Raw genomic sequence first — 18,165 nt, 5'->3', positions numbered from 1 at the left:
TTCCTTTTTTTAAATACATTTGCAAAGACTTCAAACAAACTTCTTTCACGTTGAACAATAAAATGTGGAAAAAGTGAAGCGCTGTGAATACTACATATTGCATATACATATACATATACACACACACACACACACGCACACACACACACACACACACACACACACACCACATATATATATATATATATATATATATATATATGCTGTATACACACACACACACAATAGTTCTTTCTAGCCCTCAAATCTGACTGGCCGAGAGAAGTGCATAAAACTGTTTTTGTGACACAGTAGTTTTAGTCGAGATTGTTTAGATTTCAAATATGCAGTTCATTGACCTAAAACAGAAAATAAATTTGAACTTCACATCACTGTTTTTAACCTTCCTGAATATCGTATCCTATTGAGTTTCATTCCAAGTGCATTAGTGTAAACTGAGAGAAGGTCAAAGTTATTGTCTGTGTATTGTGCATCACAGACGCTGTCATTGCTTTACTTGTTTTGAACCCAGAACACTCCTTTGAGAGTTTTCACTTTCTATACTCCAATACTCAACCCTTTATCACCTAGAAAGGCCAACTGAAAGCTGATACCTTTGGGTAACGAAGTCCCTTAGAAATAAGACACCTAATACACAAGGAACTCATGCAAAAAAAGAGGCACAGAAACACCTCATAACACAGCGCAGACGTTACCGTAGTTCTGCAGTGGCAGAATGACAAATGAAAAGGTCCTGTAATATACACTGAAAAGGCATTACATTATTAATAACTGCGTGGCATTAAACAGGTGGTTACTACATAATCACTGGAGGACTGTCCTATTTCACATACTGTACTGCTGCAGTATTCAATGTCATCTTATGACAGTATGAAAATTTGTGGTTAGTAAGATTTTAAAATATTTATGCTCACCAAGGCTGCATTTATGTGATCAAAGTATACTGGAAACAGTAATATTGTGAAATATTATTGCAATTTGTAAAATATCATTTATTCCTGTGATGCAAAGCAAATTTTCAGCTTCATTATTCCAGTCTTCAGTGTCACATGTCCTTTGGAAATTATTCTAATATGATGATTTGATGCTTAATTATTATAAAAAAAATAATTGATTATATGTTTGGTAAAACTTGATACACCTTTTTCACACAAAACTAAAAATAATAAATAAGAAAAAACTGACTGACTTTTGTGAAATAAAATCTTTACATTATCACTTTTAGGAACTTTTGATGTGAAAAAAAACAATAACTTTTCAAAAATACTAACAAAAAAATACAAACAATAAACAAAAAAAACTGACTGACTTTTGAACAATAGTGTTGCATATAGTCTAACAATACACTACAGATCAGCATTAAAAGTTCCTTGGAAAAATATCTGCTGTGAATTTTGTTCACAAGAGGCAGCGTGGGGTCTGTGTGTGCTCTGTGAAAAAGTTTTGCTTTGAAAAACACTTACAAATCCATTATCTTCATACACAACAAAAACTAAAACTGAACCCCAACCCAAAACCCCCTCCCATGAGCTGCATCTATAACCACAACTAAAACTGAAGCTCAGCTGAAGAAATGGAGTATTACCAACCTGCTTTCTAGTCAGTAACAATGCTTGATCTGTGACACAGACTCTATTTCTGAGCTCTCCATGCTCTGAAAGCAGCACAACCTCATGCAGTCCTGTGTGAGGTGTTCTCTGTGGTGCTAAAACCAGCGATAGACAGTCTCTGTATTCATTTGCATAGTATTATACAATGAGCTAATATGCTGCAAACATCCACCAATCAATCCCCACCCTCAACTATATATCACATACCACAAAACCTCTAAAAACTACCAAGCCATTTACAACTGCAGGCAAGAGGGGAAAAAACAGAGACATTATAAAATGAGATACTGGCCTATGAAAAACACCTACAATAAAGTCTCCATTCTGGAGCCAGATTCACAAAAAAATTAAGTAACACTTTATTTTAAGGACCAATTCTCACTATTAACTAATTGCTTATTAGCAAGCATTTTACTAGCATATTGGCTGTTTATTGATATCTATAAAGCACATATTAATGCAATTTTCTGCTAGATCCCTTAATCCTATCCCATACCTATAAGTAACAACTACCTTACTAGCTATTAATAAGCAAAAGTTGTAGTTAGTAGTTAATAGAGAGAGTTGGTCCCCAAACTAAAATGTGACTTAAAAAAAAATAAAATACAAAAAGATTGAACGTTCCTATGGGTATTTCTTGAAAGATTCTTCTTTCAAAGTTCTCTAATATATTCTTAAGAACATTGTTTGTATTTTTATTTTTATTTTTCTTAAAATGAAAAGGACAATTTTGGTGCCATCTGACTCACTCTTATATGTATAATAACTATTTAATAATAATATATTGTATTATAATCAAACATTCCTAGTAATATTAAAGTATTCTGTGTAGCTAGTGTTACTGTATGCTGTAATGCTTCATATTTGAAAAAAACCATTAAATTCCTTAGACATCTTACCTATGGGGATTTAGACAAGGTTAAGATAACTTTAAGAAGTTATGATAATCTTAAAAAAAAAAAAAAGGTCTAGAAAAAAGAGAGAAGAATAATAAGATGATAAAAAGCAAAGAATTTTAAGAAAGTTTCATGAATCTGCCCCTCGGTGTCTTTGTCTATATGCTGTATGATTTAAGTATTAAGAATTTTTCAATCAATTTTATCACCAGCCAGGTGAATTTCATCAAAATTCGTAAACTGCATGACTTAAGGTAAAGGGTTTGTTCAGAATGAGCAAAACTAATGGTGATTCTTTACACAGCAACATTACAAATGATTCATCTAGTAATATATATAAAATATAAAAACATCATCGAACCTTTATATGGGCTGCTGGAACATCTCTGACCCTCTAATGTATCTACAGGCTCCCCAGCATGACCTCTGCTCATCCGTGTGAGACAACCTGGGATGTATGTTATCATACCTGCTGGGATTCTGATGAAATTTTGCTGTGCGATATTAGGGCTGCACGATTATGACAAATACAAACTAAGACTGAACAAATATCACAAACAGCACATGAAAAAATAATCAAGCAAGAGGAAAACAACCGACAAGGCTGTCTGATCTGTACTGCTGTTACACATGTGCATTAAAAGAACAATGCCCTGCTTGTGAGGTTTACAGTAATCTGAACTGATCGCATGTTCGCATTCGTAAGACTACAAACGAAGTCCAGCAGAAATATCACCTGCCCAGTTTGAACATTTCAAGAAACTTTCAATACAAACTCTAAGTTTTCAGCCAAACAATGCAAAACACTTTATCAAATGTAGCCCCAAAATGCTTCAGGGGGAAAAAAAACCTAGGAAGCACCATCTCTGCCTCTCATTTCTCTTTCCTGTCTGAGTTGCTGAAATCACTAAATTAAACCACGCCAGTAGCAATGAGAGCTATTCACAAATCAAGAAGCCCTCGTGCTGAGCCGCACTCCGCCACAAGATCGAACAGCTGTGTTATCTCAACTCACAATCGTCCTCTAGGTCCAAAGCACAGAGAAGAACATCCGCCCCCTCCGAACCCAATCCAAATGCTCCGCTTATCTAAATATAAATCATTTATCTCAAGAGTTCAAAATCAGATCAATTGAACTGTACAAGCGAAGCAGTTTGTCGAAAGGAAGCGAACCAAGTTTGAAAAGAAAATGTCTGAGCTGAGCGTGCATCTGTTCTCAGAAAAGATCATCGAGATTATAATGTGACAGATTTTCCTCTATGTCCTTCCAGGAATATACACATATAATTCCAATGCCGTGGCTTTGTGTGTCTTTCATTCGCCTGTTCTCAAAGGAAAAATATATTATGAAACAACTGAAATCCGGCCTGATTTCCTAACAATATTTGGTCTTTATTATGCAAATTCTTGACAAATAAAGTTCTCATTTGCTATAACTTAACTAATAATATACTGTATATCATTAAAGTCTCCTTTCAGTTTCAAATTTTACCCATTAAAACTCATCTTTGACTCATCAATATGATATATTCAAACGTTTCTTCCTCAAAATAGCTTTAATGTACACTTTATACTTTTAAAGGGATCGTTCACCACAAATGAAAATTACCCCATGATTCACATTTACATTTATGCATTTAGCAGACGCTTTTATCCAAAGCGATTTACAGTGCATGATTGTGAAATGATTCACTCACCCTCAAGCCACCCTAGGTGTAAATGACTTTCTTCCTTCAGACGAATACAACTAGAGTTATATTAAAAAAAACATCCTGGTTCTTCCAAGCTTTATAATGGCAGTGAATGGGGGTTGAGATTTTGAAGCAAATAAAATGTATCCATCCATCATACAAAGCGCTCCACACGGCTCGGGGGGGTAAAGGCCTTCTGAAGCCAATCAGTTCATTTGTGTAATAAAAAAAAATATCCATATTTAAAAATTTATAAACCATAATCTTTAGTTCCCTATCTGTCGGTCACTACGAGTTATGTCGAACGACATATGGGGTCTCACTTGGGAGGCCAATCATCTCTGAGTTTAAGAGAAAACGCCAATGAAAATTGGCTAGTGGATTTAACATACCTGAGCCACTCCCCGTGCCTACGGGTATAAATAGGCGACAGGTGCATCCACTCATTCAGATTTTTGCTTCGGAGCCGAGTAGTTGATGGGATATCACTACAAAGCCGTTTCATCTTTGTGTGTTGTGGAGAGCTGTTCCTGGTCGGCGTGACGGCGCACTACAGCGGTGTCCCTGCAGCAGTGATTCCCCTGGGCGCTTCGGCTAAGAGAGCAGTTCCTAAAAGAGCAAATCACGGACGATTCGCGTCTTTTTCAAGATGCCGTTTCGTCCGTGTCCTTCTGGATGCGGTCGTTTCCTGTCCGCGGGGTTGACGGTCACGAGCGTTGTCTGCAGTGCCTGGGCGTCCAACACGCTGAGGCAGCGCTCGTGGATGACTCATGCGTCTATTGTGGGCGTATGAGCATGGCATCGCTGCGATCGCGTCTCTCACTCCACAAGGGGAGTGCAGCAGACCCCTCTGTCGCCACCCGTCCCGGTTTCTCTGGCTCGAGCAGAGGACCGCCGGCTGGCGCTCTGGGGAGATCTGAGGGTGACAGTGAGAGCTTCTCCGCCGGGCCACGCCCCACGGACCTCTCACTCCTCCTCCCGCAGCGCATGTCCCGTGCGGCTGCCGATTGATTCTGCTGAGCCGTCTCACGGCGCCCCAGCGTGTCTTTCGGTGCACCGCCCGAGGATCAGATGTCGATTGCAGCATCGGGGGATGGGCTATCGGCTTCTGAGGATGAGGATTCGGCGGGGCTGCCCCCCTCGGGTGTTGTCGCCACTGCCGAATCTGACTTAGAGTTGTCAGCCATGCTTGCCCGGGCAGCCGTGAGCATCGGGCTGGAGGTGACTACACCGCCCAACCCTGAGCGCTCGCGGCTGGATGATTGGTTTCTCGGCGCGGAGCGCGGCTCACAACCGCGTTCTGCTCCGGTTCCCTTTCTTCCCGGAGGTGCATGAAGAGGTGACGAAGTCGTGGACGGCCCCTTTTACGGCCAGAAGCCGCTCGTCTCCCTCTTCCATCCTCACCACCCTCGATGGCGGGGCAGCCAGGGGGTACGTGGACATTCCCCAGTGGAGAGAGCGGTTGCGGTGCACCTGTGCCCACAAAACGCCGCCACTTGGAGGAATCGTCCGCGTCTCCCGTCCAAGGCCTGTAAGCTGTCGGCGGCTCTGGCTGCCAAGGCTTACAGTGCTGCGGGCCAGGCTGCCTCTGCCCTGCATGCCATGGCTATCCTGCAGGTACATCAAGCCAAGGCGCTAAAAGCAATGCACGAGGGTGGTACCGACCCGAGGTTGATGCAGGAGCTGCGCACGGCGACTGACTTCGCCTTACGGGCGACGAAAGTCACGGCGCGGTCCCTCGGGAAGGCGATGTCCACGTTAGTGGTCCAGGAGCGCCATCTCTGGCTAAACCTGGCCGAGATGAGAGACGTCGACAAAAGCTCGCTTTCTTGATGCTCCCATCTCCCAGGCAGGCCTGTTCGGCGACACTGTCGAGGACTTTGCCCAGCAGTTCTCAGCAGTGCAAAAGCAGACTGAGGCCATCCAACACATCTTGCCCCGACGTGATCCTCCGGTTGCCACCATTCCGTCGCGGGCAGTGCCTCAGCCTGCTCGTCGCCGTGGGCGCCCCCTGCGTCCTCCACACCAGCTCCGCCTCGTGCTGAGAGTTCTTCGAGGCCGGCGCGTCGAGCCCCGCGCAGGAGAGCGGCGCGCCCCCCCGTGTCACTCCCGGCTGCGAAGTCCTCGAGGAAGACGACTAAGCGGCCCTGACACGGGCAACTCGGAGATGTGGGAGACTGCTCTTCAGGAGTTGGCGGAAACATCTCCACCCCCTCCCCCGGAGGAGGGCCGGGTGGAGAATCTTCAGTTTACGTTTCTTTCTGTTCCGCCGCTGGTCCAACGGCCGGCGGCACCCACTTTTTCAATAAAAGAGCAATTTCCCTTTCCTCCGAGTTGCAAGGCTCGTGGGTTGACGATGAGCGACGCACTGCCTCCTCATTCTCACCCACGACGCCCCCCTTCGCCAGCGGTCAAGAGGTCGCGGTTCGGAGACGCAACGCCTCTCCACGCGTCTCTGGCCAGTTCCTCCGGGAACACGGGGAGTGTGGCTGTGATGACTCGGAACGCGATGCTTTCTGGGCCATCCGACACAGCTCCCCATCGCTGCACCACTGCGGGTATGTCGACTGTCCCTTTGGTGCCACTTGTACGGAGTTTGGGAGCGTGGCTTGCGCTGCCCAACCCGTCACGCTGGCTCATTCGGACGGTGCGACTCGGTTACGCGATTCAGTTCGCCCGGCGACCTCCCAAGTTCAATGGCGTGCTCGAGACTTCGGTGGCAGTCCGGGACGCCTCTGTCTTGCGCGAGGAGATTGCTGTCCTCCTGGCGAAGGATGCAATCGAGCCGGTCCCTCCAGCCGAGATGAGGACGGGGTTTTACAGCCCTTACTTCATCGTACCCAAGAAAAGCGGTGGCCTTCGACCTATCCTGGATCTGCGAGTCTTGAATCGGGCCCTGCACAAGCTCCCGTTCAAGATGTTGACGCAGAAACGCATTATCAAATGCGTTCAGCCCCAGGACTGGTTTGCAGCGATCGACCTGAAAGACGCGTACTTTCATGTCTCGATCCTCCCTTGTCACAGACCGTTTCTGCGGTTTGCATTCGAGGGTCAGGCATGGCAGTACAAGGTCCTCCCCTTCGGGCTCTCCCTGTCTCCCCCGTGTCTTCACGAAGGTCGCGGAGGGCGCCCTTGCCCCACTTTGGGAAGTGGGCGTCAGGATCCTCAACTATCTCGACGACTGGCTCATTATGGCCCGGTCCCGAGAGGAGTTGTGCGATCACAGGGACTTCGTGCTCCGGCACCTCAGTCAGTTGGGGCTTCAGGTCAACCGAGAGAAGAGCAAGCTCTCCCCTGCGCAGAGAATCTCTTATCTCGGTATGGAGTTAGACTCGGTGAGTATGATGGCGCGTCTCACCATCGAGCGTGCCCAGTCAGTTCTGAACTGCCTGAGTTCCTTCAGAGGCAGGACAGTGGTACCACTGAAACACTTTCAGAGGCTCCTGGGGCATATGGCATCCGCAGCCCCCAGTCACGCCGCTCGGGTTGCTTCATATGAGGCCACTTCAGCACTGGTTGCACTCCCGAGTCCCGAGATGGGCATGGCGCCGCGGTACACATAGTGTCACCATCACACCGATGTGTCGCCGCCAATTCAGCCCCTGGTCAGACCTTGCCTTTCTACGGGCCGGCGTGCCCTTAGAACAAGTGTCCCGGCATGTTGTTGTCACAACAGATGCCTCCAAAACGGGCTGGGGCGCGACATGCAACGGGCAGGCAGCTTCAGGGTCCTGGACAGGACCTCGACTGCTTTGGCACATCAACTGTCTGGAGTTGCTGGCAGTGCATCTAGCTTTACGGTGGTTTCGGCCGCTGTTGCTGGACAAGCACGTGTTGGTCCGCACGGACAACACTGCGGCTGTTTCGTACATCAACTGACAGGGCGGTCTACGATCACGTCGCATGTCTCAACTCGCCCGCCATCTCCTCCTCTGGAGTCAGACGCGGCTCAAGTCGCTGCGCGCTATCCACATCCCAGGGGAGCTCAATCGTGCAGCCGATGCGCTCTCACGACAGCTCACTTTCCCTGGGGAATGGCGACTCCATCCCCAGACGGTCCAGCTGATCTGGAGTCGATTCGGGGAAGCCCAGGTAGATCTGTTTGCTTCCCACGAGTCCTCCCACTGCCAGCTGTACTATTCCCTGTCCCAGGCCCCCCTGGGCACGGATGCACTGGCACACAGCTGGCCTCGGGCTCTACGCAAGTATGCGTTTCCCCCAGTGAGCCTGCTCGCACAGACACTGTGCAAGGTCAGGGAGGACGAGGAACAGGTCCTGTTGGTTGCGCCTTACTGGCCCACCCGGACCTGGTTTTTCGGAACTCATGCTCCTCGTGACAGCCCCTCCCTGGCGCATCCCCCTGAGGAGGGACCTCCTCTCTCAGGGGCTGGGCACCATTTGGCACCCGCGTCCAGATCTCTGGAACCTCCACGTGTGGCTTCTGGATGGGACGCGGCAGACCTAAGTGATCTGCCACCGGCGGTGGTAGACACTATCACTCAGGCTAGAGCCCCCTCTACGAGGCAGGCCTATGCTCTGAAGTGGAGTCTGTTCACGAATTGGTGTTCTTCTCACCGAGAAGACCCCCGGAGATGCTCGGTCAGAGTCGTGCTTTCTTTCCTGCAAGGAAGGTTGGAGCGTAGGCTGTCACCCTCCACCTTGAAAGTGTATGTGGCTGCCATTGCAGCCCATCACGATGCAGTGGACGGCCGGTCCCATGGGGAGGCATGACCTGATCGTTAGGTTCCTGAGGGGTGCCAGAAGGTTAAATCCTCCTAGGACACCCCTGATTCCCTCCTGGGACCTCTCTATTGTTCTGGCTGGACTTCAGAGGGGTCCCTTTGAGCCGCTAGATTCAGTCCAGCTTAAGTTCCTGTCTCTCAAGACAGCGCTCCTGGTCGCACTCACTTCCATCAAGAGGGTCGGGGACCTCCAAGCATTTTCGGTAAGTGAAGAGTGCCTTGTGTTCGGGCCGGCCTACTCTCACGTTGTCCTGAGACCCCGGCCTGGATACGTGCCCAAGGTTCCTACCACTCCCTTCCGAGACCAGGTGGTGAACCTGCAAGCGCTGACCCCTGGAGGAGGCAGATCCAGCCTTGGCGTTGCTGTGTCCCGTAAGAGCGCTTCGCATATACGTGGACCGCACCCAGAGCTTCAGAAGCTCTGAGCAGCTCCTGGTCTGCTTTGGAGGTCAGCAGAAGGGGAAGGCTGTCTCCAAGCAGAGGTTGGCCCACTGGATAGTGGATGCCATCGCCTTGGCGTACCATTCCCAAGGCGAGCCGTGCCCCCTGGGGGTGAGGGCCCACTCCACACGGAGTGTGGCCTCCTCCTATGCGCTGGCGCACGGCGCCTCTCTGGCAGACATCTGTCGAGCTGCGGGCTGGGCGACACCTAACACCTTTGTGAGGTTTTACAACCTTCGTGTAGACCCAGTTTCTTCCCGTGTGTTGGGTAACAGGTAATTGGCGGGAAGGACTGGCTCGGTGTCACGCTTGCTGCGCCATTCCCCCTAACACGGGGATGCGAGCGCCTTTCTTCTCCCAGTAGAGTTCCCCGGTTGGTGTACCCTGGTCGAGCATCCTCCAGCACCCTCGGCGGTCAGACTTGGCGGAGCAGTCTGGCGCCAGGCCCAGTACTGGTGTTAGCATGCCCGGAGTTCCGGTCAGCCCCTGTACTGGGCTAGGTGTCCATATGGCTTGATTCCCTACGGGTAATCCCATATGTGTATTCTTCCACGGTAAGGTTTCCCTCTTGGTAAACCCGTGTCTTCCCTTGACAGACCCGCTCTGTCAGTCTCTTCTGGCAGCTGTTCCATCCCTACTCCAAGGTAGGACCTGCCTCAGAGACCCATTCCATATGTAGTACTGCCCCCCTGGGTCAGTCCATATCAGTATCTCCACATGTCACCTCCCTACGGGTAGGATGTGGTCTCCGTAGCGACCTTTTCCCTAAGGCTCGCTTCCCCATCGTTCTGCCAAGCTGAAAGAACAAATAGGGAAGATTTGAAGCAATCTTTCACTGAAGGTTGAAATCCCTTCCAAAAACTTTTTGTGGACGGAACAGCAGCATGGCCTTCTCCAGCAGCGATGTACTCACCCTTTTGGTCCCCTTCGGTACCAAGGTCAGTGAATTTGCGCTGGGGCTTTGGGAAGGTCACGACCTTAAGCGTAGCTTTTGTGACACGCTGCGGCTTGTCGACAATTGCAGCGCCACAGGGTTGTGACGGTGTTCAGGTTGTGGCGTTTTTCCATAGGACCCCATATGTCGTTCGACATAACTCGTAGTGACCGACAGATAGGGAACGCCTCGGTTACGTACGTAACCCTCGTTCCCTGATGGAGGGAACGGAGACGTTATGTCCCCATGCCACAACCTTGAACCATTCGCTGTTGCCGGGACACGTTCTCGGCTCCTCAGCGTAAAACCTGAATGAGTGGATGCACCTGTCGCCTATTTATACCCGTAGGCACAGGGAGTGGCTCAGGTATGTTAAATCCACTAGCCAATTTTCATTGGCGTTTTCTCTTAAACTCAGAGATGATTGGCCTCCCAAGTGAGACCCCATATGTCCCTCGACATAAAAACACCATTCACTCCAAAATACAAAAAGGTTAACGTACCCAAAAAAGACATCACTGCTAACTGGTACATGCATTCATGAGAGAGTGGTGTCCAGCGGATGATGTAGGACACAGGTGTAGCGTAAGCACTACTCTAAACCGTTCAAACTTTTTCTTTACAAATCCTCATTTTGTACTTCTAATTTGTGACCGGTGTTTTGTTTTGCTCTCTCCTCTGTGCTTCTGTATTTGCCATCCGCTGGAACGCCACTCTCTAGTGAACATGCTTACAACAGTTAACGGAAACTAGAGATTACGGTCTATAAAGTTTTAAATATAGATATTTTTCTTACACAAACACATTTATTCACTTTAGAAGGCTTTATTAACCCCCTGGTGCCACGTGGAGCACTTTTTATGATGTATGGACACAGTTTTTTGGGCTTCAAAATCTCAGTCCCCATTCAGTGCCATTATAAAGACTGGAAGAGCCAGGACATTTTCTAACCTCTTAACTTTCCTTTTTTAACAAAGATATGAAAATGCACTATTCAAACTAAAACTGTGATAATTCATGAACGCTTTTGAATAAGGTTGGTCACTTTTAAAAGAAGACAATCAGCAGATTATTGCAGAAGTGAAATCAAAAAAATGAAAGGAAAAAAGTTACAGAAGTTTAAATTTACTGTAAAGAAAATGTACTGTACTATTTTTATATAATTTTATATAAAACAAATATTTTACAAAATAGGTTTTAATCCAAATTGCCATAAAATTAAAGCCATATGTCTAAATAAGTTGTGTTCCAAATTTGAAGTTGATATATATAAAAAAAATTGTACTATGTACTATACTAAAATACTATGCAATTTTGTTTAGGTGTTATACCACAAACAGCCACCTGGTGCCATCCAAACCCCATTTAATTTTTTTTAAGTATTTTTCTGTCACAAATGTATAAACAGTATTACTCCTACCACAAAATAAATTATCAAACAGCTAATATTGTGTTACAAATGTTACGCAAACCATGCTCCTGTTCGCCATCTCAGAGAGCTACCTTCCAAAACTCAACATCCATATGTAGAAACACTTTGCTAATGATATGAAAAGTCCTGCCCTACAAGTTAACAGGATTGGGTACATGTTTGTGACATAGGAAACAGGTGATTTCAAACCACATCTTTGCTACACTGGATTTCAAGGAGAAAATACTCAGCAATGGTGTTTACTGATGAATTTGCACATGGTTTGTCTTTAAGCATATTAAAAACAGCAGACCGACATGTAAAAAAAACTTGATTTTCACCACAGGGGGTCTTTAAGCCACAAGACTTCAATATGAAATTCGAAAACTAAAATGACACCTGCACACCATTAAAATGTAAAAGGGCGGAGCTTAGTCTCCATTAAACAATGAAATACCCGTCCCTTAGGAGAGGCTCTTTGACCGGAGACCCATCTTCAGATGCAAACAACAGTTAATGTGAGGTTTGGGTTTGGGGTCATACCAGGGGTCAGACTGGAACATGCTAAAAGGTCAAAAGGTTGAAGCTATTTACTCACCAGGTCATGGTTGGTTGAGTTGGAATCATCCTCGGGAAAGGGGATGTATACAGCTAAGGCCATGCAGTTGGCGAAAATCGCTATCAATATAAAGACATCAAATGGCCTGAGATGAGAGTGAATCAAAAATGATTAAGCAATTATATATATATATATATATATATATATATATATATACATATTTAAATATGACATTTAAAATAAAAAAACAGAAAATCAAGAGAAAGTTTAACATATATAATTAATACTTAAATATGACAACACATTCTGAAAAACATTTATGTTTTGTATAAGCCCTATGTATTATTACAATTATGGTATAAGATTGCTGATTTGTTTTTATTTTTTGTAATTTCAACAAAACTTCACCTTCGCTGACAAGTACCTATATTTCCTTGGTGATATTTAATTCACAAACAATATTCAAAACATCACAGAAAACAAAATTTTACAAGGCATAAAAACATATATCATCTAATTATTCAATGATCGTGGACTATGTTGCATCAACTGGCCTGAAACGGTCACACTGGCCCCTGTTGAGCTGTACATCTTTATTATTCAACTGACCGAGCTAAATCTCATCTTGTGATTGCTCAAAAGGGTCAGAAGTAAATAAATAGCAGTGAGTAGCTACTTGCATGCGGTTTAACAGTAAAAAGTCCATTACAACAGCACTGACTCAGTCGCTCTGCTTTCCTGCAAGTGAGACATACAAAATGTAAATAATACTGGTGTGAGTCAGAGGACCTGAAAATGCTGCAGTCTACATAAAATATTTGACAGTCATTCATATAAATCCATCCTCTGCCTTCACAAAAGTGCCTAATTTTGTGTGTCAAGGATACATTTTATGCTACATTCTGGGTTGCGTCTCACTTTACACTTAATGCGTTTTTTTTTTTTTAAATCCAATGCAATGTTCTAATTTTACGCTGCTTAATACTCTTATTAGGCCATGAGCTAGGACACTAAAATGTTGGATTATGCGCCATTCAGGGGAAGTTCTCTCTGAACTTCACATTACACCCCATAACAAAAACAAGCATCTCAGCGCTAGGTTAACATATTTCTACACAACACATTTTAACACAAATGTTAACACCTGCAATGCTTGTTTCACTGTACATTATATTGTATAAAACCAATATGCAGCTTAAAAAAAAATTAGACATTCTAGGCTATACATCCTCTCTCGAAGAGATGAATCTGAAATCTACAGCCTGGAAGCCATGGCTCCTTTATCTTCCCGTAGAGCCGGGGAACAGATGTTCTTTTCAAAGCTCAGCTACACACGCTGACTTGCGTTTGAGATTAAGGTGTTTCTCACTGCAGGGAACACAGCTTCTCTCTAATAAAGACCACCAGACAAGCTTCTACCGGAGATCACGAGCTTCTTTTGATCCTGTAAACAAACGTTGTGTAACAAAGTTCGTAGTCACGGGAAGGAGGAGGCGCTAACCGGTGAACATTTAAACAAAAACTTTAATGATAACATAAACACAAAAGAGCACGAAAGCCCCTCGCGGACGCCTGTCGCACACAAACAGAAACAAAACACAAAATAAAATCCAGGCCTGGTTCTCTCTCGTCTTTCACTGTCATCATTCCTCCTTTTATCCTTCCGGTGCTCCTCCGTGGGACTCGAGACCGGTGAGTGGCGCAGGTGTCATGCATTAAAATTTACTCCACCGGCCTCACTCCGTTCCCACGCCTCTCGGCCCCGCCCCTCTCGTCACACATTGGTTTTCACAACACTCACTGGTACATACGCAATGCTGACCTCATACATCATGCTCCCGGAACTGCTTAGTTTACAACAGTAAGCGCAGGCTAGATTCAAGTGATTATTACGTTTTGAAAATTTTTGGATATTTTTATTATAAAAACGCATCCCCCCACCCCCCGGAGCCGTGTGAGACACTTTTTTTTTTACGGAAGGGTGCTTTTTATTTCACGTCTTTTGGACTGAAGGAATGCAACAACCAAACAGCTCCAAAAAAAATTTTTAATATAACTGCGACTGGATTCATCTGAAAGAAGAAAGTCATATACACCTAGGATGCCTCGGGGGTGAGTACAACACAGCCTAATTTTCATTTTTGGGTGAACTAACCCTTTAAACTATGGTCAGTGTAGCAAAACCACAGTTATTTTGTGTTTAACATGGTTTACCTAACCATGCTTTTTTGGTTTTATTTATTGTAAAACCACAGTTAATTTTCGTAAGGGCTACCACCATTGGGTGGATATAGTCAAACAGCAATGTTCTGATAGCACCACAAAGCCAAAGTGCTCAAAATTTTTACCATCAAGCATATTTTTCTTCTGTGAAAGACTAAGTATTTTAAAGAAAGTTGGGGTCTAAACAACTTTGACCTCCATTGTGTGGAAAAAGAGAGAAAAAAGTAGTCACACAGGTTTGGAACAACACAAAGGCGAGTAAATGGTGACAAAATTATCATTTTGGGGGAAAAACTCCTTTAAACTTGGATATAAGAACATTTTAAACACCCCAATGGCCTTGATATGAATCAGTCCCAATGTTTGACACACATTAAAGGATACTTCCATTCCACGAGGCTGATACAGGCCCGGCGGATGGGGTTGTTGAGGTTGAGGCAGAAGAGAGCTCTCTGCGGCCGTGTGTTGGCCGAACTACCCTGTTTTTTGCTCTTGGCATACTGCTGCCGCTTCTTCTGGGCCAGCGAGCCGACCGGTACCACTGACGATACAGGCACAGAGGCTGCGGGGGGCGCGGCAGGAGTCGCAGCAGGGCCGTTGGCGCTCATGGTGCGGGCGTGGGCCTGAGTGGGGCGTCCACCAGCATGGGCCTGCCAGGGGAGAGGGCACAGGGGTGGGCGCTGGAGCAAAGGGTCTCACCAACAGGCTGGCACGTCACCAGAGACAGCGACTCTGGTACTGCTGGCATAATTTGCCTCTGTGAAAGACAGATAGGAGAGTTAGAGAGAAAACAAGAAAGCGCAGAGAATATAGTGGGAGGCTTTGCAGTGACTTCCTTCACTGCTACATTATATTATGCAACAATGTGGGCGCAGGACTAAAAGATGCATACAGTATGTCTTTGGGTCTAAAAGGCCAGTGTCTCAACCAAGGTTTGCGAGCAATACAGAGCTTAAAAGACGTGGGCACCAAAAGAACCTCTATATTTAAAAGCAATAGTTAATCTAAATATGAAAATTATGTCCTTATTTACTCCATTTCACGTCAAAATTACCATAACGGTAGTCCATACGACTCATGCACTATATTCAAGGTTCTATAAAGCCATATGATAGTTTTGTTTGAGGATGGACCGTTTTCACAGACTGTGGTGATGTGTTTTCTGTTAATAACATAAATATAGCAAAGCTGTTTTTATTTATTTATTTATTTATTTTTAGTTAATGTACATTTATAACACTTTGAGTTATATTACCTTGGCATTTAATTACAGAAAACTGTTTAGCGCTGCTATGTGCTTGTTTTTTAATATAAAGATTCATTTTTCTCTTTTGACCAACATAATCTTTTGATATTTTTTACCTCTTTTGGAAAGCCATAGAAGCACAAGCATGCTTTTATTTTCCTTTGCTGTTGGAGCAAACGTGAACAAAAAAAAGTGTATTTGTTTTAATTTATAGAAGTTATAATCTATAGCGCTTTAACCAGCTATGCAGCCTCTGCTTTTGACAACCCAGGAAATGTAAAAAGCATTCATTAGACAAAAGATTAGGTCGTTATTTGACTTAAAGTCACTTAAATCTTGTTCTTCAATCGGTAACACTTTACAATAAGGTCCCATTAATTAACGTTAGTTAATGCATTAACAATGAGAAATGCAATTTAAAAACAATTCAAACAATAATATTAAAAAACACAACATTCAATAATAATAGCATTTAAAACTATACATTAATAAATTCTAAAAACTAAACAAAAGCTCATGTTTAACAACTACTTACAAATGGAACTTTATTATAAAGTGTTACCTTTGATTCTATATATTTCAACTGCTACATCACGTCATGACAAAACACAGCATCCTTGTCTTGCCACAAAACCAGGAGCATCCAATATTGAAATGTCTAATATAGTGCAACAAGGTTATGGTGCACACGTGCCAGTTTTAAACTAAAAATATCATTATTGTACAGGTTACTACGATTTCTCAACAAACTAAACTAGGGCAGCATAACATGCCTCTTAAATGACAGAGGTATTATTAGGATACTGTCACAAAAAAAATAAATAAAAAAAGTTACAGCCTGTGGAAAAATCAATGTGCGTAGTGTGACCCAATGAAAACCTGCCTGCAAAAAGATGCACTGTGGCAGAGAATAACACTGCCAACATCCCAACATAAAACACATTATAAGCAAACAACAGCAAAAAAAAAAAAAAAAAACACATGCTCTGCATTCAAATACAAGCAAAAAGCACACATCAAGGCTCATGGAATCCACAAATGTCACTCATATGCATCAGAGTCCTTGAACCACTAGGCCCTGCAGAGGAAATGAAGACATGCATGGAAAGATCACATCTACACAATACACTTCAATCAAATCACTTCCATCCCATCGTAAAAACAAAACACAACACATCTAAACTAAACACAAAACAAAACCAAAGCCAATGCTATGCTGTCATTGGATAGGCAATACAATAAATGTTAATCTTCACACTAATGATATAGCACATTAAGTGCACTGTATCCTTCTCAATACATGCTCATATATTATATAGGCTATACGATAACACAACGTCATACATGATGTAAAACGAAAAATAAATACATAACCATAACAATCTAATACTAATAGCACACTAAAACTTGACAAACATTGACGTTTAAACTATCTTGTGGAAAAATGACACATATTGTCATTCTGACATCGCGTGGCAAGGATGCATGTAGATGCATAATGCATATATATGATGACATACATGCGTATAGATAGAGAGGCTCGTGACTCTAACGTTTCTCCTCAAAAATGAAATATTCCATTGCAGCCAAATCTGTCTTTCTTTAAATGATGCCAATGAAGCCCAGTTGCAACAGCTGAGATGCGTCTTTATTGTCACCGACTGTTCATTTCTTTAAAAAACGCCTGATTATGACAAGCAGTGACAACATCAAAGGTCTAACGAGACCAAAACGAGCGCAAAATCCTCTGCATCAGCATCATCAGCATCTTTTCAGCTCTGACTCGGACGCAGAACAAGTGCACTCCATCATTTGTTTAAAAAGATCCATTTTAACTCGAAACGCGCCAGGCCGCTGCGTGACTGTCATACCTTTGATGAGGTCTTTCCTTTCAGCTGAGGAGGAAGGTGATTCGGCTTATATCCAGAGATAAAACTCCGACATCGATTAAAACGCTCAGGTCCGATCTGACACGGTAAATTCAAATTCATCAGTATGCATTCGCTATTTTGCGCGTGAGAGAGCGCGAGAGCTTCCTCGCGTTCGGCGCGCGCTGCCCGTGTTTAAGCGTCACGCGGCGTCGGTGAACGGTGAAATGAGCTGAACTCCCCCTTTGGTTGTGCACGCACAAACCGAGCATACCATATCAAAAAACCACCTTAACCATCAATCAAATCCCAAAGTTTAAATTTACCATTTCTTAATACCACATCAAAAAACACCCATTTCCCAAATTTTTATTTTACTTCTCTTTTTTGTTATATTTATCGCTACAGTATTGGTAGCAAAAATGCTGTTAACAAAAGTTGCTGTTCACATTATGTTAAGATGAATATTAATAGGCTACTATCCCAGATAGCACACTTATGTCTGCAAGATGTCTGTTAAAGAAAGCATGTGTTGTGTACAAAC

The 18,165-nt window shown here is 44.3% G+C and overlaps 1 protein-coding gene across 1 annotated transcript in view; it reads right to left on the bottom strand.

Moving 5' to 3' along the window:
* The window catches only part of cacna1da (calcium channel, voltage-dependent, L type, alpha 1D subunit, a), a 100,920-nt gene extending 83,038 nt beyond the window's left edge, over window positions 1-17,882 (bottom strand). The window contains 3 exon segments of the mRNA XM_042733812.1: window positions 12,324-12,429; window positions 14,892-15,264; window positions 17,625-17,882. Of these exon segments, the coding sequence (XP_042589746.1) occupies window positions 12,324-12,429; window positions 14,892-15,115 (330 nt within the window). The 5' untranslated portion in view covers window positions 15,116-15,264; window positions 17,625-17,882.
* Between the last annotated feature and the right edge of the window lie 283 nt (window positions 17,883-18,165).

Source organism: Cyprinus carpio, chromosome B11 (genome assembly GCF_018340385.1).
Source record: "Cyprinus carpio isolate SPL01 chromosome B11, ASM1834038v1, whole genome shotgun sequence".
NCBI classification, from domain to species: Eukaryota; Metazoa; Chordata; class Actinopteri; order Cypriniformes; family Cyprinidae; genus Cyprinus; species Cyprinus carpio.
Note: the sequence above shows the minus strand (reverse complement) of the source record. Positions and strands in the feature narration are given on the sequence as shown.